This window comes from Suricata suricatta, chromosome 13 (genome assembly GCF_006229205.1).
Source record: "Suricata suricatta isolate VVHF042 chromosome 13, meerkat_22Aug2017_6uvM2_HiC, whole genome shotgun sequence".
Classification (NCBI taxonomy): domain Eukaryota; kingdom Metazoa; phylum Chordata; class Mammalia; order Carnivora; family Herpestidae; genus Suricata; species Suricata suricatta.
This window is the reverse complement of record NC_043712.1, coordinates 19,625,986-19,650,716: the sequence shown is the minus strand read 5'-3', so window position 1 is coordinate 19,650,716 and position 24,731 is coordinate 19,625,986. Positions and strand designations below refer to the sequence as shown.

Sequence of the window (24,731 nt, the reverse complement as noted above, 5' to 3'; positions counted from 1 at the left end):
GAGGATGATTGAATGTGGGTGAATTCGGGAGCTGGCTGTTTGTTTTCCTGGAAGAGAACGCTTCCCTGCCTTCCCTGGGAGTCGGGTGAGGGGGGTGAGGGGCAGAGGACTGGGCTGCCCTGGAACGAGTTCAGAACCAGAGCTGGGAAGAAGGAGCCAGAGGCCCTGCTCCAACCCCAGCCCAGCCTGAGCCCGATTGGGGCGGGTGCTTTGGGGCACGTCTCTGGGTCAGGGTTCGGGCTGGGCCTCAGTCTTGCTGTCAGTCAGCCGGGGGGCTGTCTCTCTCCCGGGGAACAGTCTGATGAGGCTACAGTGCAGATCTTAATTTCCAGATGAGATTTCTGGACTGAGAGGCCTGTCATCACAATCACCAACTTTGATTCTGGGTATTGGACCAAGTTTGCTTCCGGGGGTCCATGGGTAAGACGTGCTGCTCTTTGAGAGGTTCATGACTTGAGCATTTCTCTTGAGATCCACTGTTTAGTCACCACTAATACCACCACCAGCATCTTGTTTAAGAGTTTTATACTTTGGGGCCACCTGGCTGGCTCAGTGGGTAGAGCATATAGCTCTTGATCTCGGGGTCTTGGGTTCAAGCTCCACACTGGGCGTGGAGCCTACTTTAAAAAAGAGAAAAGCTTTATACTCTCTATGTTATATTCTCCTGATTTGTCACTTGGGCATGTTGGTTATTTAATGGGTGGAGACCTTGAGACCCAGATTGGCTTTCCCTGGTCCCACTGTGATTCGCCATCTCTGGGCCTCAGCCTCCTGCTCTGTGCGCTGTGGATTTGGAATCACTCCTGTTTCAGGGTCTGAGGGGGTCCCCAGGTGGAGGGTAAGATCCCACCTGTGGGTATGATTTACAAGACAGGGAATCCATGGGTGGTGGACACCTGTCTTTGGCTATGCCTGAGAACCAAACCCTGACCAGATCATCCTAGAGTCCTCTGAGGCCCGCCCCCCTGCCTTGCTCAGCTCCCTCTCCACTGGGGTGGAGTGGTGGGGGAACACCTTTCACTTTCATGCTCCCAGGCGGTGGTGGCTCTTACCCACACTGTGCTTTCACATCCCTGGTGCTCTCAGATGTCAGTGGGACCCCTAGTACATGTGGACCCCTGACACTGGGGTCACTGACTCCCAGATACGAGCCTGGCGGGGGCTTAATCATCACAGACCCCCCAGGGCTTAAAAGACTTCTCTGCTCTTGGCATAGCCTTTCAGTCCCAGGCACCTCATGTAATAGTGGGAAAATCACTGCTCTTTGCCTCAGCGTTGTCATCCATCAAATGGACATTAACAGTCTCTACCATAAGAACCCTTCACCTATGTTCTGGGAGTACCTATCTCAGGTTCTCAGCCAGTGTCCGTGTGTGTGTGTGTGTGTGTGTGTGTGTGTGTGTGTGTGTACACGTGTACGTGTGCACATAGATCTGTATACTTCCTGGGGATGCGTGGCTACTTTCTCCTTCAGGTGGCTGTGGCCTCTTGATGGGTGAATCTGGATTCCAGATAGTCCTCAGTCCAACATTCCAAATCCTTGAGTGTGCTGCGGGGCCCAGCCTGGCCTTGAGGCCTGCCTCCCCTGTGTGGCCACAGCGCCCCTGGCCTTCTCCGAGCCCCAGTGTTTCTGTGAGCAAGCCACCTTTCAGACAAGCAGCAAGGGCCCTGTGTTTCCTGTTGCAAATGAAATCTGGAGGAATCCAGCAAAACCCCCAAGGGTTCTGAGGCTTGTAAGTCAGGCAGGAAATGCTTTCTTTGCTGTGCAGAACTCCTCAGGTTCCTCCAAACACAGTTTAAAAATCACTGGGCGGAGGATCCCTTGCAGTGAGGTCCTGTGTGCCCGGGACATCTGTTTAGTCCAAATAGGGCAATACTGTGATGCTCTGGTTTCATTCCAGTTTACTCGTTTCAAAGAGATGCTTGAATATTCAGAGCGAGTTCTTGTTTGAATAGGGTTTTCTAGAACTTTGGTTCAGGTAGAAGATACCCTTTGGGCAGGTCTGAGATCCTACCACTTTGTGATTGCTCTGACTTGGGACTTGGGTTGGTTCTGGTCCACGAAGGCAGAGACTGGCTGGCTTCTCCTTTACTAACAGAGATGCCATGACGCTTCCTTTGGAGGAGTGTTTAATCCTGCATGGCTCCGCACAACAGGAGCCAGAAAATCGTGGCTACCTCTCCTCCGTCTCCCGCTAAATGACCCACTGCACTTTTGACATTGCAGACAGAAGATTGAAGGAAGGAGAGAAGGGTGGGAACCCATGTACGGCTAAGCTGAAGGGGCTTTCAGGTTTCCATCTGGCACCGAAGACTCCAGGGTGTCGGGTGTGGGGTTCAGGCCACTGCCTGAGTTATTTCAGCCTCTGGGATGCTGGCTCATGCAGTACCTCGTAGCCTCTCGTTCTGAGCTTTTCTTGTTTGCTTCTTGTTTCCCAGATGTTTGAGCCGGAGGCAGATGAGAAGAGAGAGATGCCCTTGGAGGAAGGGAAAGGGCTGGGTGCTGAGGACCCTCCGCCCCACAAGGACCCCTCTCCTAGCCAGGAACCTCCCTCAGGACAAGACTTTCCACCCAACAAGGAGTCCTCTTCTGACCAGGACCCTTCTCCTGGTCAAGAATCACTGTCCAGCAAAGACTCGCCTTCCTGCAAGGAACCTCCTCCAGGCCAGGAGCCATGGCCAAGCAAGGACTCCCCACCATGCCAGGAACCCCCTTCTCTCCCTCCCTGCCAGGACCTTCCTGCTACACAGGAGCCTCCTCCAAGCCAAGACCCACTCAGCCACGACCCCCCTGTCATCCAGGACCCCCCTGCTCAGGAGCTGGTGCCCTGTCACGACCAGGACCCCCTGCCAGCTGAGGAGACCACAAGCTCTGGGGAGCCCCCGGCAGCCACCTGCGATCTGCCTGTGGCCTCCAGGCCAGCCTTCGTGATCCCTGAGGTCCGGCTGGATAGTGCCTACAGCCAGAAGGCCGGGGCGGAAGGGGGCAGCCTGGGCGACGAGGAGGATGCAGACGAGGCTGACGAGGGGGACCAGGGGGACGAGGAGGAAGAAGAGGAGGACACGAGTGATGACAACTATGGAGAACGCCATGAGGCCAAGCGCAGCAGCATGATCGAAGCGGGCCAGGCTGCCGAGGGCGGCCTCTCCCTGCGGGTGCAGAACTCCCTCCGGCGCCGGACACACAGCGAGGGCAGCCTGCTGCAGGAGGCCCGCGGGCCCTGCTTTGCCTCCGACACTACCTTGCACTGCTCGGACGGGGAGGGCGCCGCGTCCTCCTGGGCCATACCCTCGCCTCGCACCCTCAAGAAGGAACTGGGCCGCAACGGGGGCTCCATGCACCACCTTTCCCTCTTTTTCACGGGACACAGGAAGGTGAGAAGGCCACGGGTGGGTGGGCGTGGGCAATAAATGAGGCGGTAGGGAGGAGGGAGGCGGATCCCCGGAGGTGCCGGGTATGAGCACTGGCCGTCCCACCGCTGCGCCTCTCTAAGCCTTCCAGGGAGCCTTCTGCCCATTTGATGGAGAATAAAGCGGAGGCATGAAGGGACCAAGAAGGCAGCACCTAGACTTAAGCCTGTGACTCTGTGACTCCAGATGCTGTGTTTTTACAGCTCCTTTGGACTGGGGGTCCCTGAAAGAGCAGCTGTGGCCTCGCCCAGGACACTGTGCATTTGGATCCAAAAGGTTGAGACATTAGCTGGAGAGCTGTCTCCTGTCCGTAGAACGATTTAGACTAGGTCCAGGCCTCGCCGGACTGGACATCCATCAGCCAACAATGGTGGCACACATCCACCCTGCGCTGGCATTATTCTGAGCAGTTTTATGTGACCTCACTAACGCTCACAACAGCCTGCGAAGTAGATACCGTTGTTGTTCCCCACAGATGGGGAAACCGAGGCACTGAGAGGTTCTCCCCCTGGGCGCCAGGCCACACGGTTTATAACTGTCTGAACCAGAATTAGAGTCTGGCTCCAGAGCTGGGGCTCTTAACCACCATGCTATTTGCCTCTTGCAAATATTTATAAATAGATGAATAAGTGTTTATTGATTTCCTGCTGTGTGCCGGGCCCTGTGCTCTGTGCCACTGCGGGGCCACGGAAACCGTGAGGCTGATCTCAGCTTGTGAGGAATGAGCTCTCTGTGGTGTGGGTGGGGAAGGTGGCCCACCAGTGACAAGATTGTATCATGGCCTTGAAACCCACTAGTTGGCTTGAGCCTGGGCTCTGTCTCTTACTGTGTGGCCTTGGGTGAGTCATTCAGCTCCTCTGAGCCTTAGCATCGCCCTGTGACAAGCAGAGATTAATGGCACTCATGTCCCAGGATGGTTGAGAGCCTGGAGCCTGACGACACTGGCTGGCGGATGCTGTCGAGGTGCTAGCAGCCCGTGCAGTGCCAAGCTTGGTGGGTGGGGGCAGGGCAGCACCCAGGGAGGGCAGCTGACCCCCAGCCACCTGGGAGTTCAGGGAGGAAAGACCTCAGGGCCTAGGGCCTTCATGGAAAGATTGCGGAGAATGATGCTCCTTGGCTTGGCCTTGATGGCTGAGCAGGTTTAGCGTAAAGAGAAGCTGAGATGGGCATTCTCTGGAAGTGGACGTGACCTGGGCAAACTGTCTGCAGAAGCCAGTTTGGCCAGAGCAGAGGATTCCTAAAGTGCAAGGATGACAGATAGTGGCCCTCGGACTGCCTTTCCTGCCTCCATACCCGTGGCAGACATGACTAATGGATTCCAGCACATTTCTTCCCCCAGCTGGGAGCTGGCCCCAAGGCCTTCTTGGCCTTAGCCACTAGCAATAAGGCGGACTTGGCACTTTAGGAGGACACCTTCTTCTGCAAGGTGGTTGGACTGGAAGGGCAGGCTGGGACCCCCAGAAAAGGGCCTTAAACGTTGGGCCCAGGAATTGGAACTAAATCCCAAAGGGGCTGGGACTGGATCTATTTCTTCATCTGAAAATACATGTGGTTCTTACTTTGATGTACTCCTTAATCACCAGGAGGAGGTAATTGATATATAGATTTCGAAACCTCCAACCCCAGACTTCTGGAAGCAGAATGCCCAGCAGATGGTGCGCAGACCCTGCATTTTGAACAAGCTCCCCAAGGGACTGTGATGTTCCCCAGAGCTTGAGGATTGCCACCTTCGGCCATTTCTTGATGCAGCTCCTGTAAGAGAGGGTCCAGAACTGTGCCCTACCCAGGTAGGGCCTCAGGCTCGCTCAGACCAGGCCTGGCCGCTCCCATCTGGAGGGCCTCGCCGCCTGCCGGGCCTCCGGACCCTGCTCCCGCACCCCCTCTCCAAGCCCTTCCAAGTTCTGTTCTGTATGTAAATACAAATGTTCATATACAAAGTCATACACATTCATGCTTACACTCCTAGTTCCCCAAAGCAGCTGATCTCAGTTTCTATTCTGGGGGAGATAACTTCTGTGTTGAGGTGTCCAGTGGCTCAGGCCAGCTCTGTCCTCTTTCAGCATCCTCCTTCGGGAGCCCAAGGTTTTCACTGGCCACCCCCGCTTCCCCACCCTCTTTTGGCCTCTTGTTTCCTTTCCTGGGCCTGAGCCACTGTGCTGGCAGGGGCCTCCGAGGCTGCCCTGTGGCGGCTGTCCTTCCGTGGTTTCCACCTACCCCACTTCAAGTCCACCTTTGTGTATATCCTGCTTACTCCAGCCAGCCGGCTTCAATAAGAATGCTGCCCTTGAGGTCTAAGATGGAAGAGCTCCTGGTCTCCATCCCTCACGGGCAGTGGGCCTTGGGCAAATAAATCTCTGCCCTTCTCTGAGCCTCAGTTTCTTTATCAGCGAAATGGGTTTGGTAATAATACCTCCTTTGTAGGGTTGTTGGGGAGATTAAATAGCCTGACTTGGGTTAAGTGCCTGGTACTTAGCGCTTGGTAGGTGTTTCATAAATGGGAATCATATTGCTGATGATGAGGCCGAGAGTGCTGTAGCAAGAGTGGTAACAGTTATGCCAACACTCACAAAGTGCCCCCAGCTACCTGTTCTGGCCTCCCCAACATTGCTGTAAGGGGGGACCCCTGGAATTTGTCCTCCGGTGGGGAGCCTGAGGCTGAGGGAGAGGTATTTTGTCCCAGGCCACGCAGCGCATAATGCCAGGGCCGGGCAGTGGCCTCACCCTGGCTGTATGCGGACCCTGCACACCCTAGCTGGTGAGGGACAGGTGGCAGGGGCCGGCAGCGGCGGGGAGGCAGTGGGCACCCCCAGGACTTCCGTCCTTCTGGCTGGGGGCTGGCTTTCTTGGGAGGGTCAGCTGATGCCTACAGGCCACTGTTTCCAGGCTGCTCCAGGCAGGAGGTGAAGAAACCAGGGAAGTCTCCAGGCTGTGGAGTCCAGCAGACCCGGGTTCAAATCTCAGCTCTCTCTCCTTTTCCTGGTCCTGAGACCTTGGCCAAGTGATATCTTTCTTTGAGCTTTCATTTTCTCTTCTAAAGTGGAAGTGCTAAGCGTTCGTGGAGTTGTCCCAGAGATTGAAGGAGTTGCAGTACGTAGACAGCTCTGTGTCCATGGCAGTGATCCTGTCATGATGTGAAACCCAGGCAGACAGCGCTGGTGTGGCCCTACTGGTCATCGTGCTGCTGTGTGGCTACGCTGAGGCTTAGCGCAAGTGGCCTGTCCCAAGGGAGACAGTCCCTGGGTTACCCCTACCTGTCACCCTTGTGCACTGAGTGATTTCTGCTGTGAGTGGGAGTATCTAAGCCGCACAGATCTGAGAGATGGTCCATTTGCCGTGGCCATTTTACAAATGGGCCGCCTGAGGTCCAGAGAGGATATCTCCCCACCAAGGTCATTCCCTGGGCCCAGCTCTTGGTGCTGAGTTGGGTTGCCTCATAGCGCCCCCTGCTGCCACACTCCTGCCTTGCTGGCCGCTCCCTGGCGACCCTACAGGCAGACCCACAGGCCTGCATCTGCCCTTTGCCTGGGAGCCAGGGACGCCCTGGGTGGCTCTGTGTCCGCGCCCACATTGCTGCCGTTGGATTCTGCCTCAGCCAGGCCTGGCTTGGCCCGGGGTCATGGCTCATTCTTTGACAGTTGGGAGACAGAAGCTGCAGGCCCTCCCTGGCCACGCTTCCTTCCCCGCCTCCTCCTACAGGGACTGGGTTGGGCACAGGCTGTCTGCAGAGGGTGCTAGCCCTGTCCCACCAAGCTTCTCGCCTAGGCCCGAGGTCAGACGAGAGGGCCCCCAACATGCCTTCCAGCTCCAAGATGTGAGTACACCTTCTAGTCTCCTATTTAAAAGAAGCTTAAACAAGAGTTATTTCCCTACGTTTAAACAGATAGGTTTAGATCCAGTGTTTCCACAAGGTTCTATAGGGTCTTCCAGGCAGCGCCAGGTCAGAGAGTGCAGCCAGGCCTGGCCAGGTGGCCCCAGAAGTTGGGTCAGTACCAGTAAGAGAAACCGTGGAGGTCCTGCTCGTGAGAGCCCTCAGTCACGGGCGGGCTCTGGAGCCAGACCTGAAATTCTGCTACTGGCCAGCTCGTGGAGCCCAGGCAAGCTGCTGAGCTGTCCTGGGCCTCAGTTTCCTCTGCTGTAAACTGGGGCAAATGACAGCAAACAGCTCTTAGGATTGTTGCACAGAATAATGAGATAAAGGAGGTTAAAGCTCTTTAGCGCAGTGCCCGGCGCGTGGGGAGTGCCCGGTAAGAAACAGCGTAAGCACAACAGCTGGCAGTCACCGGGCTCTAGTGCATTCTGGGCGCCATGCTCAGCACTTCAAATGTATTAATGGATTCACACAATACCCCTCGGAGGTGGGTCCAGCTATCATCCCCATTTTGCAGATCAAGAAGCTGAGGCACAGAGCGTGGTTGTAACTTGGCTAAGGTCAATTAGCTAATAAGTCACTGAGGTAGGATTCAAATCCAGGCAGTTTAGAATGATTGACACTCTTAACCACAGCTGTTATTATATTTATTATTACAATAAGAATTATCATTCTTATTCCAAGAGGCAGGGGCCTGCCAGTCCCCAGAGGGGGCCAATGGGGGCTGGGCAGGCCCCAGGGATTCCTGCCTGGAGTGAAGGGAGGGTTGGTGGTTCTGGGCTCTCCTCCTTCAGCACGGAGGGCCCTGTGGCGGGCAAGGCAGTGGGGAGACAGGAAGGAGAGGCCCGTGTGTGCTGGGCACTGGGCAGGCCTTGCTGCAGCCCCTGAAGGGGGAGCCTTGGGACCTCCTGTGGGGCTAGAAATCAGAACCCTGACTTTGTGGCTTAGTTCCTTCTTTGTCTGGCCTGCAGCTGTGCCTGGGTTTCCCTAGCTGCTCTGAGGCCGACTCCCAGAGCCTGAGCTATCAGGCCAATTGGTGTGGGTGGGTCCTGCCAAAGATGACCCCCTCCCAGCAGTGGAAGGAAGAGCCCATTTCCCAGCAGCTCAGAGGCTGGGGGTGCGGCGGGGTGGGTGGGAGTGGTCCTCAGGCCCATTGTGTAGACTCCATAAAGTACGGAAGCTGAGGTTAGAATGGCAGGAAGCCCAGCGCCCGTGGCCCTTTCCCACGGGTGGGGGCTTCGGGCACTGCCTAGCCTGGCCGGCATGACTGTAGCCTGTGTGCGCAACGAGGCGACAGAAGTAAGACTCACTGAGCAGGGAATGCCGGTAGCCCTGGCTACAGAGGCCACCAGGATTGGGCCACAGGCGCCTAGACTTTATCCTGGCGGATCTTTTAACAGCCAGGGGTGTGGCTGTCACCACACCTATGCTATAGCTCAAGAAGCCGAAGCTAAGAGGCTAAGAAACTCCTCCACAGTCAGTGGAAATAGGATCAGTGCTTACTTCCTGTAAACCCAGGCTCTGGGATCGCACACCACAGGTGGGCGTGTGCCTGTGTGTGCACGTACACACTCGTGTTTACAACCCCGGCTGGGCAGCCTTCTTAGGAAGGAGGTGGCATTTCCCGAGTCTTTTACTGAAAACATTCAAAATGCACCCTCTTCTTACATTTGAGTAGCAGCATCCTCTGGTGAGAAACACTGGCCTTAAATGCACACAGGCCAGATTCCAGCTGTCATTTAAACCCTGAGTGTCTTTGGGCAAGCGACTGAACTTCTCTGAGCAAGATGTGCGAGATAGTATCTGGGTAATGAGCATCTCGGGGTCTGGTCTACAATATGAGTCCCATAAATGAAGCTATAATCCCATCCATCCATCCATCTATCCATCCATCCATCCATCTGTCCATCCATCCATCCATGGGTGGGTATTCGGCTGAGGCTTGTAGCACCCCTTGCTGGCCATATCTGGAATAAGGCCACTTTTCTTTCTTGAATTAAGAACACTTTAAGAATTAGCCCATCTTTATTTTACAAATGAGGGAACTGAGGCTCAGGATGGGGCTCATGAGGAGTCAGAGCTGAGGTCCGTACCTGGTGGCATGCTGTCTTGTCGTGGGACATAGTGTCCATGCCCAGCCCACTCTGAACTCTAGTGCCTCTCCGATCGCAGAACACTTCCTGGGCTCCCGCTCTAGGGTGGCACTGTCGGCACGCTGGGCTTCCCCTGGAGGAAGGTGGACAAGCACCAGCAGTCCAAGGGGAACGGAGGACAACCCTGGTAGAGGTGGTGGGATTCTGGAGGGGTCTGGAGAAGAGGAGTGATGGACTGGGAAGAGACGAGAATTGGCTGGACGGGAGGAAGAGGAGAGAGGGCATGCCAGGAAGGGGACACAGCACAGGCAAAGGGGAGGGGCAGGGTGGAGGGTGCGAAGTGTGGGCCCCCGTGGAGCAAGGGGTGATAAAGCAAGCCATGATTTAGGCAGTGAGGGCTTCAAGACTCATTGTTCTTGGTCTGCTTTCCTTCTCTTGATTCATTCATTCACCTGGCAAATATTTGTTGAGCTCCTAACGTGTGCCAGGCCCCATGAAGGTGAGCCAGGTGGAGAGACGGCCTGCCTTTGAGAACTCATAGTCAAGCAGAGGGGACAGATTTAGAGAGAGCCATTTCAAATGTGGGGAAACTCAAAAGGGGTAGAGGGGGCACACCCTTGGTCTAGGGGTGCTTCCCAGGTGAGGAGGCATTTAAGTGGTTTACCCAAGGTCTAGGTCTTTCCTGAGGCTGGTCTTGGGAGTAAAGCAGAATGGGAGAGTCACAAAACCATCTCTCCCATGGAAAGTATAGCACATGCAAAGGCCTGAGGTGACGGGGCAGGTCAGGTGAAGATATTCCATTTGGCTGGAGGGCAGGGTCAAGGAGGTTGCTGGAGCGGGGATCCAGCTGGAGAGATAACTGAAGGAGTTGTAACGGAGGTTAAAATGCAACTTTCTGCCCAGACCCTGTGTATCATGTTACGGGGTGTGGATGTGACCCTGGTGGCACTGGGGAGCTGTGGAAAACGTTCAGGCAAAAGAGGTTCTCTCAGGCTTGTGCAGCAATGCACTTTGCACACTGCCAATCAATCCCAGGTCTCTGTCAGACCCAGAATCCCCAGTTAGTCATTATGATCTCGATTTTGGAATTAAGAAGCAGAGGCTCACAGAGAGACAGCGAGTGGCTGAGTCACACTGCAGAAGCCCTGCGTCAGCCCTGCTCTCCACTCTGCCCTACTGCCTGCTATGATCAAGGGCTGTGTCTCTGGCTTCTCACCTGCAGCCTGGGTTCCTAGATGCACCAGGGGGAAACGGCTTTGGGGGAGGGGGTGCCAGCCAAGCCAACCATACTTCATGGACAGGCTGTTCCCAGGAAGAGCTCTCCCTATCCCTCACCTGAGGGGTAGGAGCTTTGCAGGAGAGGGGTGGGATGGTTGGCAGGAGCTCTTAGATCCCTGAGCCTGTCTTTGCTCAGGCAGCTGCCTTCGGATGCCTGGACTGTAACGTGTCCCTCTTTCTTCCACAGCTGAGTGGGGCTGACGCAGTTGGGGATGATGATGAAGGCTCACGGAAGAGAAAGAGCAAAAACCTGTACGTTGCAAAGATCCATGGCCCTCAACCTTGCAATCAGGAGGCTCCCCAACCCCCTTTTCCTCCTCTGTCCTCGAACCTGCCTCCCCTCCACGGGTCCAGGTGGGGAGAAGGAGCTGTGTCTGGTCCTTCCCTAGATAGACACCAGGAAATAACAGGAGCCTAGGACTTAGCAGTGGCCCTAGGGGAGGGTCAGCAGGGTCCTGAGCATCCGGCACTGCCCTCAGCATGCATGCAGAGCGATGCCGCATGCTGACTCAGTACCTGGAAGCCCCAGGGAGCCGAGCAGAGGCAGCCAGCCAGGCTGTCCTGGCCCTGGCCCAGCCTCTGAGCGAAGCAGTGGCTGAGTGCCCTTGACAAGTTCTTTGCTGCCTCTGAGAAAGGACTGAACCAACTGTTGACTGGGATTCCCCCATTTTCCTCCTAAACTCTTGAATGTTAGCCATCCTGGGCATTGCCAGGAGGTGGCGCTGCTGGTCCGGGTGGCATGCCTGCCTTTAAATGCTGGAGGACTCTTTAGAATCTGAGATAACAACAACGCCAGGTGCTGTTCTATGTGCATTCCATATATTATCAAAATTTTAAAGTTTTATTTTATTTTTGAGAGAGAGAGGGCCAGAATGTGAGCAGAAGAGGGGCAGAGAGAGAGGGAGACATAGGATCGGAAGCAGGCTCCAGGCTCTGAGCCGTCAGCACAGAGCCCAGATGCGGGGCTCGAACTCATGAACCGTGAGATCATGACCTGAGCTGAAGTCTGACGTTTAACCGACTGACCGCCCAGGCACCCCTCTTTACCATTGTTTTTATTTTACGTTTCTTTTTTTCTTACTCATCCTGTCTTAAAATGAATAAATTGAGGCAGAAAGATGCCAAGTTACCTGTCCATGGTCACGCAGCAAGTAAGTGGTAGAGCCGGGATCTAAAGCCCAGCGTGCTGGCACTAAAAATAGAAATATATAGGTATTTTTCTTCAGAGCCCGTTCTATTGAAGCTCAGTGCAAAGCGCTCCGAAGGAGGTTCCCAGCAGCCCTGCTCGGTAGCCTTTGAGCCCCTAGAGATGAGAGCCCATCCCCCAGAGCACACCCCTTCCATCTCTTCGAGGCTCTGATTGGAGGAAGTGTTCTTTAAGCTTCCTCTTGTGGGTCCCTGTTCTGCCTTCTGGACCCACATGGGGACACATGGCATCTCTCTGAGCCCTGCCATCCTGTCACAGAGCACTATGCCCCAGGAAGTCCTGTGCTGGACCCCAGGTTCCCCCATCCCCAGACTTGCTGAGGGGCCCAGTCCTCACCCAGATGGCTGCCATCCTTGGCCTTAGCTCACTGGCGCAGACCTGTGAGCACAGGGTCCCTGTCCCCAGACAGCTGCTCCAGACCTTCAGGACAGTGGCCTCGGCTCTTGTCTGAGCATTTTTGCCTTTGGCAGTGTGCTAAAACTCTACATGCATTTTCTCCACACTTCTCCTTACAACCCTAGCAGCTGGTAGACACTATGACTATCCCTTTCTGAAGGATAAGAAAATTCGACATTCTGAGAGGTCAGGTAACTTGACAAAGAGCACAATGTTGGTAACCTCTGGAGCCGGGATTTGAACCTGAGGCTGTGTGGCTGCAGATCTCATACTTAACCTCCACTGGGTACAACACAGGGCTCCCATAATGCCACCTTAAGCTCAAATAACTTTAGAGGTGTGAATACTACAAACTTACAAACACCCGTCTGAAAGTGAATTATTTTTTTAATGTTTACTTATTTTTGACAGAGAGAGAGAGGGAGACACAGAATGTGAAGCAGGCTCCAGGCTCTGAGCTGTCAGCACAGAGCCTGATGCGGGGCTCGAACCCACATACCCTGAGATCATGACCTGAGTTGCTTAACTGACTGAGCCACCCAGGCGCCCCAAAAGTTGAATTATTTACATTCCTTTTATGCTCAGGTAGCATTGTGATTTTGCCAATGCATTCTTAATTTCACCTTTTGGTTTCAAGTCAGCATATTTTATATTTAGAAGGACAGAGACCAAAAATGAAAATTAAAAAATGTATCACTCAAAAATCACAAAATTGAATGTGCCTTAATAAAATTACATCATTAAAATTCCAAATGACATTTTTGAAAGTTTATAGGATTTGTTCTTCTGAAGTTATTTGCGCTTAGGATTGTACTAAGACTTTTGGGGCATCATGCATATTCATGTCTACTTGTATCCAAAGCAAGGACCTGAGGCCAGCTGCCAGGAGGTGCCTGATTGGGGGGGGGAGGGGCTTATGGGGACAAGGGGGGCAAACAGGAGCATGGGACATTTAACCCCTTTCTTGCCAGCAGCTTTGCCCAGCTGCCTCCTGGGGGCGTGGCAAGGCTAAAAATGATTCCTGGCTAAAAATAGCCAGTCCCGCCACCGGAGTGGGCAGAGCCTACCCTCCCTCCCTCCCGGCAATTTGCTGACTTCTTTTCTCCTCCTTCCCCTGGCGCTGCCATGGCAACGCGGTGGCCGGTCACAAATAACTGGGTCTGGCTCGCCGCCGGGCGGGCCCCGGTGGCCGCCCCTTGCAGACACATGCCCCTTTCACGGGCGCCCTCTCGGGGTTGGCCAGGAGGGATATTTTTTTTTTCCGCTCCCCGTTCTCGGCCCTCCCATTTCCTGGCTCCTCCTGTCTGAGTCCCAGCCTGGCCCGCGCTGTGAGCGCAGTGCTCCGGGCCGAGAGAGCCCCCCAGTGCTACGCGGAGATCCCGGAGAACGCTCGGCTGGCCGCAGCCCACACCGCCGCTTCCTGGTCCCCGGGACGCCGGCTGGGGAGCCAGAGCCCAGGGGGTTCTCCCTGCAGACCACCCCGGGCCCCAGGGTGGGGGGGCCCCCCGCGGAGATGCTCCGGGGTCTGTACCTCACGCGCAACGGGAACCTGCAGAGGCGGCACACGATGAAGGAGTAGGTGCCTCTCACCCCAGCGCGCGCCCTTCCCACCCTGCGTGTGCAGGGGCTGAGTGTGCCGTGCTGACCGACCCCCTTCTCTGCTTCTGCCCCCAGAGCCAAGGACATGAAGAACAAGCTAGGCATCTTCCGGAGGAGGACCGAGTCCCCTGGAGCCCAACCTGTGGGCAAGGCAGACAAAATGGTGAAGTCATTCAAGTAGGTGTCCCCTGCCCCTGAACCCCCCCCCCCACCCCAGGCACTCGCAGGTCCCCAGGGAAGCAGGGCCGGTGGGGGGCTGAAATGGAAAGGGATTGTTGGGTTGGATGGATGGCTGTCTCTTAGAGACAGCTCAGTACATAGCAAGCAGTAGCACTCACCTCGAGCAGTGAGTCCTGCTCTGGGAAGGACAGCCAGACAGAGGCAAGGTGGAAGCTAGAAGGCATGCTGGCCCCCAGAAAGGGGGTGGGCCCCTTCTGGGCTCCCCAGCTGGGCTTGGCCAGGCAGTGGCCGGAGGGCAGCTGACCAAGCCCACCCAGCCGCAACCACCCCACTCCCCCAAAACCTCTTGGTGCCTCACTGTGCCCCTTTCCTCACCCCTCAGGCCCACCTCAGAAGAAGCCCTCAAGTGGGGTGAGTCCTTGGAGAAGCTGCTGCTTCACAAATGTAAGTGGGGGCCAGCCGGCCAGCTCTCCTCCCTGTATACCTCCCTCCCTCTTCTCTTTCCTCTTCTCCCAGACCCAGAGACAGAGTCTGGGCCCAGAGAGGTCCCCTCTCCCTCTTTCCTGGGTCCCAGTAGGGGCCTCTGCTGTTGGGAGAGGCCCTTGGGCTGGACTTGGAGCGGCTTCTGCCAGCGCCTTGCTGGCCACGGGAGCTGGCATTGCCTGCACGAGGCCGCTGGGACCTGTGTGCTCAGCTCCGGATTCCCAGAATAACAATAAACATTTCCACGGACCCAGGGCTTACACTGGGCCAAAGGGGCCCCACATCTCATGGGCAGGATCTCCTCTGGTCCTTGCAGGGCTCCAGGAGATAGGCTCGTGACCCCCATTTTACAGATGAAGGAGCTGAGGCGCAGACAGGGGAGAGACTGGCCGAGGCCCACAGAGAGGCAGAGTGGCAGGGGTGGGTCCACGTCCCTGGGTCCCAGTCTCTTAGAAGCAGGGGTTATTGTACTAAGCTCCCAGGATTGGTATCCTCAAGGCCCGTGGAGGGGAAGCTGGGCAGCTGGAGGGCAGAAGGAGCTGCTCTGCCTCTCACAAAGGGCCTGGCCTTCTCCTCACAGATGGGTTAGCCGTGTTCCAGGCCTTCCTCCGCACCGAGTTCAGTGAGGAGAACCTGGAATTCTGGCTGGCGTGTGAAGACTTCAAGAAGGTCAAGTCCCAGTCCAAGATGGCAGCCAAAGCCAAGAAGATCTTTGCTGAGTACATCGCGATCCAGGCGTGCAAGGAGGTAAGGCCTCAGGCTGGGCCCTGGGGCCCCCCTCCCCCTCCCCAGTGGCCTCTCAGCGATCCTGGTGGCCTCAAGGAGCTCAGGAAGAGGAGAGGCCAGAGTGACCCTTGGGGACCGTGTGTCCAGGGTGGAGAGGAAGCAGACTGGGGCCCTGGGAAGAACAGAAATGGCCACTGTCCAGGCACCTGTGGGGCAGGCATGTGCTAAGCCCCTTATGTATGCGCTGTCTTATTTAACCCTGACGACAGCCTGTAACATGGGTTTAATATTCTCTTCCTTTTAAAAATGAAGAGACAGTCTCAGAGAACCTAGTCAGAGCAACCAACACCTGTGGGGTGCGGCCTGAGTGCCAGACACGGTGGGCAGCGGCACAGTGGATGAACTATTGATTTAATCTGTATCTACTTACTGTGGATGACCTTGCTTGGTCTTCCATACTCTTTGGGGCACATATAATTCTTCCTAGCATATAGGTAAGTCAGCTGGGACTCAGAGTGCTTAGATGATTTGCTCAGGGTCACACACCGAGGGTATGGCCTGCTGGGGTTCGAGCCTGGCAGTGGGACCTTAGAGGTGGGGTTTTCAGGCCCTATGAACTACCAGCCTTACAATGAGTGACCGAGCTGCGCCTTGAGTCGCTGATCTGAGGGCCTCCACTCTGAACCTTAATAGGTGGAGCGGAGGGGCTTGGAGGTGAAGGGCTGGGCATGTCCAGTTCCTGGCCCTGCCCCTGCCCCCAGGACCAGCTCCTCTCCCCACCCTCCTGCAGGGAGACCTGAGCACCCCATCCTCCACCTCCGCAGGTAAACCTGGACTCCTACACCCGGGAACACACCAAGGACAACCTCCAGAGCGTGACTCGGGGCTGCTTTGACCTGGCGCAGAAGCGGATCTTTGGGCTCATGGAAAAGGACTCATATCCACGCTTCCTCCGCTCTGACCTCTACCTGGACCTCATTAACCAGAAGAAGATGAGCCCCCCACTTTAGGGGCTACTGGGGCCGCGAGCTCAGTGTTCACGTCAGGCGGGCTGGGCCCCCTTCCCACCTGCCTCTCTCCCACTGCGACGGAGGGGGCAAGCAAGCCCCCGGAGGCTGTGTCTCCGGACGGACAGACAGACATTCGGACGAGAGGCCTGGACCATGAGAGGCCCAGGCCACTGGGAGGAGAAGAAGGACTGGCCCCGTTGGGTCCCCACTGCCCCGGTACGAGGGGGCCCGAGGGCCCTGGCAGGTCAGGGCCCCGCGCTGAGCCAGAACTGGAGCTGTTGCTCTGTGCTGCAGACACTCAGCATTGACCAAGTTCCTTAAAGAACTGGCTGATGGGGCGGGGGGCCTAGCTGTGGGCTCCGGGGCTCGCAGCTCAGACCCTCACCTGGAGTTTTATTTATTTAAACAGTAGTCGGATGCTTGGCATGCCGTCCTGTAATAGGAAATTTTTGCCTCATCAGTGTTCCTAAGTTACAAGTGCAATATTTTAACCAATGCCTTGTGAAAAGCCCCCTCCCAGAGAGGGTGGGCACCACTTTCCAGTTTCGGGCACCAGTGGTGGGCAGCTGGGCCTTCCGGACTGATGAGGCTTGGAGGGGTGGGTGCTGCAGTGTGGCCTGGCCCAGGAAGCCAGTGCCCGCCGAGTGAGGTGTCCCTCAGGGGCTCTGGGAAAGCACGGCACCCTCGGACCACACAGCAGCCAAGTTCTGGAGCAAATAAAAGGCCTGTGTTATTTCTCATTCTTGACCCATTCTGGGTGTTCCTGGGCTTTCCCTGGGAGGCTGGTGCTGGGAGGGTCAGTCTGGCTTCTCTGCTCTGTTCTGGCCATCACCTGCCTCTTGTCCCAGAGCCACATACACGATTCACCAGCGACGATCCCTTCCTGATGGGGTGCTTCCTGGGGTCGGACACTTGGCCATGCTTGTTGTGTTTACCATCTCATCTGTGAAATGGGCTCATTTGGATGAGGAGAGCGAAGGACAGGCAGTTAGGGTGACTTGTCCAAGGTCACACAGTTGGCAAGTGGCAGAGACAGATTCTGCCTTGGCCCAGCTGGCTGTAAAACCTGTACCCTGGATGGCTGTCCTCTGCTTGCCACAGAATGGAGTCCTAGCTTGGCCACCGGCTGGCCACATCCCTTCATTTTTTTGCCCTCTTTGCCCTGAGATTCTAGTGGGACTTCCGGGTGGCACAGGGCTGGCTGGTGGCGGTAAATGAGGCTGGACAATGGCCACAGGCAGGCAGGTCCATGCATGCCTTTAGGACAGAAGGAAGAGCTGGGCAGGTGACAAGCAACAGGGTTCACAGAAACTCCCCCTGCATCCCTGGGGAAGGCTTCCCGCTCTGTGCCTAGTAGGAGATGCACACTTAGGAAAAGCCTGCTCTGGACTGCTTGCCTCGGGAGGTAGAAGGGAACTTGGAACCCAGCCCAAGCTGATGCCAGAGCTGCCCCCACATACTGCGTGCCAGGTTCTGGGGCGCAGGGGCCTGGGCCTAGCCCTGCTGGGCCGACTTCGATGAAGTTGGACAGAATTGGTGCAGGAGGGGCTGGGCCCTGTCTCCCTGGATCTGTTCCCTGCCTGGGGCCCTGGGCTCACATCCGTAAGTCGGAGACACAGAGGACTTGGGGCTGTGTGGCCAGTCTCCTCCCTGCCTCCCCTCACCGTTTTCCCAGGAGGCCTAACTTGGGGCCAGGTATACAGTAGGTGCTCATCACATGTTTTACAGCCTTCTTTTCTAGAACTGGAGGGTGAGCTCTTCCAGGAGTGGAGCTGGGTCTCCCTGCAGGCACTGGGGGCCTGGCATCGAACTGGCCTGAGCCCTGTTTGGCCTCGTAATCCATGAAGAGCTTTCCCACCCCAGAGCCACCTCCATGAGGCTAGAAGGATGGCGAGGGGCGGAGATGTGCCCCTCTTCCAGAGCAAGGGCACCTTGCAGACGGCATCCAGGCCTGAGGTTTGGGGACCTGAAGCTGGGAAAACAGGCCCAGAGGGACCACAGTACCACTCCTGTCCCTCCCTAGAGGGCTAGCAGGCAGAGCTGGCAGCCGATGGAGCCCAGGACTTGAGTCTCAGCCTGACCCGACAGCTCTGGTGCCCACTCGGAGGAGACCCTGTGACACCCCCCCACCCCAAGAAGCTCACCTTCCCCTTTCTTTGGCTTCCAGGGATGTAGCCTTGGGCCAAGCCCTCCACCTCCCCACTCCCGAGTTGCCATGGAAACCAAAGTCCCAGAGAATGAAGTCAGGCAGACGGAATCCCCATTTCAGAGGCCCCATTGCCAGGTTTCCATTACTCACACCGGGTCCCTTGGCCCCGAGCAGCTTTGGCTCTGCTGAGCAGCTGGATAGTCCACTGGAAAGGGGCCTGGAGCCTCCTGCCCTGGGCCCTGACTGGGCTCCCTGGGGATGCTGGGCACAGCCCGCTCCACTGAGGCCTCAGTTCCCTAACAGATACAGTGGGCTGTCCCCCCACTTTTTTGTTTAACGTGTGAGGAAGGCGCAGGCCCCTTGCCTTCTATCTGGCAGTCCCAGGCTGTTCAGTGTGGGACACGAAGGCTGTGAGGTCATTATGTCCAGACCCCTTCCCATTTTACAGATGGGAAGACTGAGGTGGAGGGAGGAAGGCGCTGCATAGAAGTGAAAGGCCCAGGCCCTGGCTGCGTTGCTCACTACTGGATGTAAATCTCGGAAAAAACTACGCAGCCTCTCTTTGCCTCCGTTTTCTCATCTATAAATTGTGCGTATTGACACCTTTCCCAGCGCTTTGGCAACTCAGGGAGGTCATGGCTGCAGCAGGTTTAGCCCAGAGGCAGGCGAAGTGCTCCTTCCATGAAAGCTGCTGTTAGTGACATCGTTATCTGGGGGTCACAGGGTGGTGGCAAAGCTCATGCTAAAATTGCCCCAGACCGGGCTCTACCCTGACCGGTGCGGACAGGGAGCCTTTCGCCTTGGACCCCAGATTGCTGCCCTTCCAGGAACATTCAGCTAGAGGACAAAGCCAGCCTGTTCCAGGGAGTGTCAGAAACAGCCTGTCCTCACGCCACTGCCCAGTCGGCCTGGCTGGGAGCAGTTGGGGTCAACCTGCAAACAGGGTGTGAAGGGGGCAGAGGGGTGAGGGCACGGCGGGGTAGCGGCTCCCCATGGGATGCCTGCGGGAGGGCACTCAGCACTGACCTGCCTGTGCCAACGTCTTCCCATTCCCTGTGGGCCAGTCAGGCCCCTCACGCCCTTGGCCTCTTGGCCCCACTTGGGGCAGATGTGGCATCCCTGACCCCCCAGCCGGGAAGAGACCATCTGGTCTAAACTGCTGACTCATGCTTGGGTCCCTTCTTGGGTCTCTGCTTACATCTGTCCTGTGACAGGGAGCTCATTATCTCCCAAGACAGCTCAGGAGGGCCTGGGAGCCCCTGGAGGTTCTAAAGTTGCTTCTCTAGGAAGCCAGGATCCTGGGGCTGGGGAGAGGGGAAGTGGGAGTAGGTCAGGAGTAGCCCCCGTGGGTCTCCTGCCCAGGGAGCCCCCTACTCACTCCCCGATTCTCTGTCTTCACTTTCCTCTGCTCCCCCCACCTTCACCAAACTCCTCTGCGCTCCCCACCCCCATGTCTCTGCCTTGCCCCTCTGGTCCCTGTGCCTACTGTCCCCTCGCTAGGTCCCCCTCGCTGATATCCTACTCTAGAAAGTCTTCCCAAGTCACCCCTGTGCTCCCTCCTCTCAGTCAGTGCTCCTGTGCCCTCAGGCAACAGACCCTGGGCCTCAGATCTGCACCATCTGTGAAACATCTGGTTCTGCCAGATGTTCCTGGCAGGGCCCAACAGGAAGAAAGGAGGAACCCTGGGGCCCCTGTTGCCAGGGTGCCCATTCCTTGGGTTGGAGAAACCAGCAGGGGTGGGCTGGTAAGGAAAAGCTTCAGGGCTGGTTCAGCCTGCTCAGCTCGGATCAGAGTGACGGGGTAGCTAGGGTTGGGGGAGAAGGCAATGCCCGTTGCAGATTTAAAAAAAATAGTAGAAATCAGGGCGACTGGGTGGCTCAGTCGGTTGACCGTCCAACTTCAGCTCAGGCCATGATCTCACAGTTTGTGAGTTCGAGTCCTGCTTCAGATCCTGTGTCTCCCTCTCTATCTCTGCCCTTCCCCCGCTCATGCTCTGTCTCTCTCGAAAATAAATAAACATGAAAAGAACATTAGGAAAAAACAGTAGCTACTGGCCACACAAAGGCACACACCAAGGGCATTCCATGCCTTATCTCCATCAGTCCTCACAGCAGGTCTGGAGAAGGTCAGAGCGCTGTTTTCCTCTTACAAATGAGAACATTACTGCTCAGGGCGAGTGGAAAGGTGGGTTGTGGTTGAGCAGAGAGTGGGACCCCAGTCCCTAATGCCGGGCAGCCTCACCTCCAGCCCGTCAGAGAAGAAGGAAGGAGGGAGCTCAAAGGTGTGGGGATGTCTGATCCTGAGCTGAGTCTGAATTCTCAGTAGAGCTCTTGATCAATTGCCTTACCTCTCCGAGCCTCCGTCATCTCATCTATGCAATGGGAATAAGGTCCTACCTAATGGGTCTCATGGGGACTCAGTGAGATAAAGAGTATGTGTAAAGCGTCAGCCCAGGGGGAGCGCAGAGGGGCTGCCTAACATAGGGGGAGACAGAGGGGGCCTCGGGCTGCCAGGGAGCATCAAGAGGTGAGGTCAGGCTAAGTGAGCAGCTGTGCAGGGGAAGCTGCCCCCACCTCCACTCCGTAGCCAGGTTCAAAGACAAGGGCAGGGCCGCAGGAGGGTGGCATGGGGCCCCAGGGCTCAGCCGAGCCCTCCTTGCCATTTCAGGAGCCGCTGAATATGGCACCCATACAGGCAGGCAGCTGGCTTGCCCACAGATCCGTCCCAAACCTGTGTGTGACCTTGTATGAGGGCCTCCCCTCTCTAGGTTTCTTCTGGAAAACAAGGAGAACCAAACTTTCCTCCTGTCTGAGGACCTGCTGAAGGCGCAGAGGGTGCTTTCTGTGATGTGAGGGGCCAGGATCCAGGCCAGGGGTGTCTGCATGGGCGGGGGGGAGTTGTTTGGACTAAACACAGAGTCTAGCTGCTTCCCCCCAGAGCGGGGACTGGAGGGGCTGACTGGGATGGAGCTGTCTATCCGTCAATTGCCCTGGAGTTCCTGTGGGTTCATGACCCTGGGGACGCTGCCCTCCATGTCCTCTTGCCTGGCTGAGCGGAGGAAGGCTATGCCAGCTATTCACACATTCGTAAGTCCACACCTACCCCACCTCTGTCACACACACACACACACACACACACACACATACACACACACACCCCAAGCCCAGGCCAGAGCATCCCCGTCTAGGGGCCGAGCTCAGTTTGCAAAGGCAAAGCTCACAGTCCCTGGACTTGCCAGAAGGAAATCAGCAACCCAGGGGCTGCTTCTGTGGCCAGTTGATGGGAAGTCCCTTCCCTCCATGGGCCTCACCTGCCCCATCTAAAAAATGGCGGGGGGAGGGGAGGGATGTTCTAAGTTCTCTGGAGGAGCCGTCTATCTTGACACCTGGGGTTGCATTTGCTTTTCCCTCTGAAGTGTTCTTGCAGCAAGAACTGCCTCGATCCCCAGAAACTGTCGGTTGTAAGGGTGGAGGATGGTGACGAGGGACATGGGCTTCAGACGCTGACAGACCTGGGATTGAGTCCAGGCTGGGACACTTACTCACCATGTGACCGTGGGCAAGTCACTCAACCTCTCTGAGCCACAGTGTCCTCATCTATAAAGAGGGGGTACTGGTAGTTTTCACTGATGGGGTTGTTGTGAAGAATGAAATCAGGCTGTGAGCCGTCTGCATGCGGCCTTTCCAGCCCGTTCCTGGGTCCTCGAAGGCACCATGCTCCCTTCCTGGACTCAGCTCTCCTCTGTGCAGAAGACACAGCATCTACCCAGGGAAAGGTCTCACTGAAATGAAAGTGGTTTGCGTTTTCTTTTCTTCTTTTTTTATTTTTTTAATGTTTATTTTTGAGAGAGAGACAGACAGACAGACAAACAGAATCCAAAACAAGCTCCAGGCTCTGAGCTGTCAGCACAGAGCCAGATGTGGGGCTCAAACCCATGAACTACGAGATTATGACCTGAGCCGAAGTCAGACACTCAACTGACTGAGCCACCCAGGCGCCCTGGGTTTTCTTTTTAATGTTTAATTTTGAAATAATTATATATCTGCAGGAAACTGCAAAGAAATGTCCCGTGTACGCTTCACCTAGTTTCCCCCAGTAGCTAACCCTTACATTGTTATGGTATCTGGAACCCAGAGTCTGACATTTGGTACAATGCGTGTGTGTATAGTTCTATGTTATTTTGTCACATGTGTTGATTATGGAACCGCTGTGGAAGTGGAAACACAGAACCGTGTCCCCACAAAGATCCCCCTGGATACTCTTTCATAGTCACACCCATCCCCCACCCTCCATCCCTAACCCGTAGCAACCACTAATCAGCTCTCCATCTCTATAATTTTGTTATTTTAAGGATGTTACATAAATGGAATCGTGCACTATGTGACCTTTTGAGATGGCCTTTCTGCACTCATCATAATGCCCTGGAGATCCATCCAAGTTGCTGTGTGTGCCGACAGTTCGATCCTGTTTATTGCTGAGTACTGTTCTGTGGTGTGGACGCCCCGCAGCTGGCGTGCCCATTCACTAATCGACGGACGTTTTCATTCTTCCCAGTTTCCATATAAAGCTGCTACCAGAAGTCATGTCGAGGGTTTTGGACACAAGTTTTCATTTCTCGGGGGTAAATGTCCAGGAGTGCAATTGCTGGGTCAGCCAGTAAGTATAGGTTTGTAAGAAATTGCCACCCTGTCTCTCCGAGTTCCGTGAGAGATCCAGTTTCTCAGCCTCTTTGCCAGCATTTAAACGTTGCCTCTATGTTTTTTGTTGTAGCTGTTCCAATAGGTATGCGGTGCTCTGGCCTCAGATTTTCATGTGTATTTCCCGAATGACTAGTGAATGGTCTCGGGCGTTTTCTCCTCTACTTACTGTTCATCGGTATTTCCTCTTTGGTGAAATGTCTCTGCATGTTTTGTGCTCATTTTCTAGTTAGTGCTCGCTGTTTTACTGTTTTGAATTTGAGAGTACTTTATCCTGTGAGTGAATCCTTCGTCACATGTGTGATTTGCAAATAATTTCTCCCAGTCTGCAACTTGTCTTTTCATGCACCTTTCGCTAAGCAAAAGCTTTTTAATGTCGGTCAAGTTATCACTTTTTGTTTCTTTTAGATCATGCTTTGGGTGTTATGTCTCAGAACTTTTCACTGATCCCTAGGTCTGGAGATTTTCTCCTACATTTTCTTCTACATGTTTTATAGTTTCATACTTTATAGTTGCCATTCATTCTTATGGAAGATGTGAGGTTAGATTGAGGTTCTTGGTGTTTTGTTGTTTTGGCATAAGGAGGTCCATTTGCTTTAGCACCATTTGTTGAAAAGACTATCCTTCTATTGAATTGTTTTAAAAAACCCAGCTTGATTGAGATGTAACCACAAGTCATATAATCTACCTATTTAAACTGCACAACACCACGGTTTTTGGTATTTTCACAGAGCTGTACAACCGTCACCACAATCAATTTCAGAACATTTCCGTCACCCCCTAAAAAAATCTCTGTACCTATTAGCCGTCACTCCCATCTCTATAGCCCCTCCTTCCCAGCTTTGGGCAACCACTGATCTACGTTCTGTCTCTACAGTTTGCATCTTCTGGACATTTCATGTAAATGAAATTGTACAACATGTAGGTCTTTTCTGTCTGGCTTCTTTCACTTAGCCTACCGTTTTCGAGGTCCATCACGTGGTAGCATGGATCAGTACTTCCTTTCTTTCTACTGCTTGGTCACATTCCACGGTGTTACCCCACACGCCATGTGATAGACCACATTTTATTTATCCTTTCATCAGTTGATGGGCACATGAGTCATTTCTGCATTTTGGCTCTTATGAAGAGTGTTGCTATGAACATTCATGTGCAAGTTTTTGTGCGGACGTATGTTCTCAGTCCTCTTGGGTGGAGACCCGGGTGTAGGGTCATAAACTAATGGGTGCGTCAGAGGCAAACTCTACGTTTCACCTTTGGAGGACCTGTGTTTCAGGCTGCACCATTTTACCTCCCCACCAGCGGTACGTGAGGGCTCCAGTTTCTCCACATCTTTACCGAACACGTGTTACCATGTCGTTTTTATGTTAGGCGTCCTGGTGGGTGTAAAGTGTCACCGTGGAATTGATTTTGCACTTTCCTCAGAGATCAGTTGGCTGTCTTCATATGGGTCTGTTTTTCAATCCTCTGCTCAGTTCATTGATCTATGTTCCCTCCACCAGTGCCGTACAGTCCTATTACTGTAGCTATATAATAAGTCAAAATATATAGAGTGATTTCCCCATTCGTTCTTTTTTATTTTTACTTTTTTCAAAAATCACTTTTCCTATTCTAGTTCCTTTGCCCTTCTATAC

General features: G+C 54.9%; 1 protein-coding gene and 1 long non-coding RNA gene across 10 annotated transcripts in view; one reads left to right on the top strand and one right to left on the bottom strand.

The window, feature by feature from the left end:
* The window catches only part of RGS3 (regulator of G protein signaling 3), a 121,154-nt gene extending 104,163 nt beyond the window's left edge, over positions 1 to 16,991 (top strand). For 8 of the 9 annotated variants that reach the window (XM_029919835.1, XM_029919836.1, XM_029919837.1 and 5 more), the window contains 6 exons: positions 2,440 to 3,375; positions 10,838 to 10,902; positions 13,928 to 14,029; positions 14,415 to 14,476; positions 15,096 to 15,262; positions 16,066 to 16,991. In XM_029919835.1, the coding sequence (XP_029775695.1) occupies positions 2,440 to 3,375; positions 10,838 to 10,902; positions 13,928 to 14,029; positions 14,415 to 14,476; positions 15,096 to 15,262; positions 16,066 to 16,251 (1,518 nt within the window). In that variant the 3' untranslated portion in view covers positions 16,252 to 16,991. Of the gene's footprint in view, positions 1 to 2,439; positions 3,376 to 10,837; positions 10,903 to 13,637; positions 13,829 to 13,927; positions 14,030 to 14,414; positions 14,477 to 15,095; positions 15,263 to 16,065 lie in introns of those variants that run through there. The other variant, XM_029919846.1, reaches the window with a different exon arrangement.
* LOC115276066 lies at positions 16,960 to 18,452 on the bottom strand. Its single transcript, XR_003901802.1, has 2 exons — positions 18,396 to 18,452; positions 16,960 to 17,194 (listed from the first exon to the last, which is right to left on the bottom strand). It is a non-coding gene; the product is annotated as an uncharacterized LOC115276066 (long non-coding RNA).
* Positions 18,453 to 24,731: the final 6,279 nt, after the last annotated feature.